General features: G+C 38.1%; 1 protein-coding gene across 1 annotated transcript in view; it reads left to right on the top strand.

Moving 5' to 3' along the window:
- LOC103605231 (vacuolar protein sorting-associated protein 13C-like) overlaps nt 1-1,784 on the top strand; it is a gene marked incomplete at its 3' end in the record, with an annotated part of 138,950 nt that overhangs the window by 100,378 nt on the left and 36,788 nt on the right. Inside the window, exon 22 of the mRNA XM_008589816.1 lies at nt 1,213-1,330. Coding sequence (XP_008588038.1) covers nt 1,213-1,330 — 118 coding nt within the window. The remainder of the gene's footprint in view (nt 1-1,212; nt 1,331-1,784) is intronic.

The following is a 1,784-nucleotide window of genomic DNA, read 5'->3' as shown; positions in this document are numbered from 1 at the left end:
GATGGTCAGTCATTGCCATCAGTAAAGGTCTGCATAGGACTCTGTTAGCCATTGGAAAATTTGTCTTTGGGACTTTATTTGAAGAAAAGTGATTTTTTTTTTGGTCATAAAATCTTGATAAAACTCATTTTTGGGGGGATTATGTGCTAAGCTGGTGTAATTATTGCGTTTAGGAACCCCATGAACCTCTTTTTTTCCTCTGTTTTTTTTCCTATTTTTCCCTTGTTCCCCCACCCCCCTTCACTGTAACCACCCACCTTGATTGCTAATTATGGAATCAGCGTAATAAATTCGTGGAGTTTTTTTTCCCTGTTTGCTTTGAAATGCAAGATATTATATGAACAGTCTCCAGATACCGTCAAGTGACTGATGTCAGGGACACATTCTGAGAAATGCGTCATCAGACGATTTTGTTGTTGTGTGAAAGTGTATTATGAATTGGAATAGCAATGAATTTTCCTATTATCTACTCTAGCTGCTAGTTGCATGAGTGTGGGCCTTCTAATTAGGTTACTAAGTCTCAGTGCCTCACTTTCCTTATATGTTAAAAGGGGATTAGAGTAATTCCACCCCCACAAAGTTATGAAAATTAAATTGCAGGTAGGGATTGTGCGTGGCACTAAGCAAGTACTCAGTGAGTGTTAGTTAACTCTTATTTTGCTATGGTGATGGGTGGGAATCATTTAAAAATGCAAGAATTCTAAAGTAGACAACAGCCCTTTCACTTGGGGTCGAACCTAATATGTCACGTGCTTGGCTTTCTGTCTTAAAGGTCTGAGCTACCTTGGGAGGGTCACCTCGTAGGGTAAGGTAGGCACTCCTCCTCAACAAATTTTACAGTTAAGGTTGTTGACACCAGCATCACCACAAACATGAGGGTAATGGTGTTGCACTAGAGGCTCACTAGGCAAAAGGAATTTTTCAGCTCCATTATAATCTTATGGGACCATTGTGGTATATGTGGCCCCTCATTGACTGAGATGTCGTTAGGCAATGCATGACTGTATTTAGGATTATTTTTGAATCACAGGAATGAAAATTCCTGTCAATATATATTGTAAAAATATAGGTTATTTAATTTGTATGCTGAAAGAAGTAAAAATTGGTATTCATTGAATCTGTTTAACTATTTTCTAATAACTTAGAATAGTTTTCCACAGAATATCTGATAATTTAAAAAGTCATTTAATATTTTAAATTATTTTTTTAAAGAGGAAAACTGGGAAAAGTGTCGATTTCAGCATCCATCAACTATGCATGTATTGCAACCCATGGATATTCACATTGAGTTGGCCAAGGCAATGGTCGAAAAAGACATTAGAATGGCCAGGTAACGCATGAGTTTCTTTTGTAATAGAAAATTAGCGAAGTGAAATATATCTGCATCAGCTACTGGATTTTAAGGAAGCAAAGATAAATTTCTGTAGAAGTATTTGGACTTTTACATTCTATAGAAGTTAGTGATCTGTGCTTTTGAATGGATCCAATCCAAGGTTCAATATCAATGAAATAAAATCTTCAAAATATTAGGGGCTCTTTTAATCATGAAATCACATGAAATCCTGAGCAAAATCTAAGGGAATGAAAAATAGAAACTGAATATTGAAGTAGGTAATTAGGAAATATTTATGCTGACTTTTTTTTTTCCCTTTTTGTCTTTTTTCGTGACCGGCAACGGATCGCAACCCTCAGTGTCGCGCCCGTACCGGACCAGGACCGGCCACGGGATCGCAACCCTCGGTGTTGCTCCCGCCCCGCGCTCAGCCAGTGAGCGGCCGGTCTGT

This window comes from Galeopterus variegatus, unplaced genomic scaffold, assembly GCF_000696425.1.
Source record: "Galeopterus variegatus unplaced genomic scaffold, G_variegatus-3.0.2 Scaffold5666, whole genome shotgun sequence".
Taxonomy (NCBI): domain Eukaryota; kingdom Metazoa; phylum Chordata; class Mammalia; order Dermoptera; family Cynocephalidae; genus Galeopterus; species Galeopterus variegatus.
The sequence above is the reverse complement of the archived record's forward strand: the minus strand, read 5'-3'. Positions and strand labels throughout refer to the sequence as shown.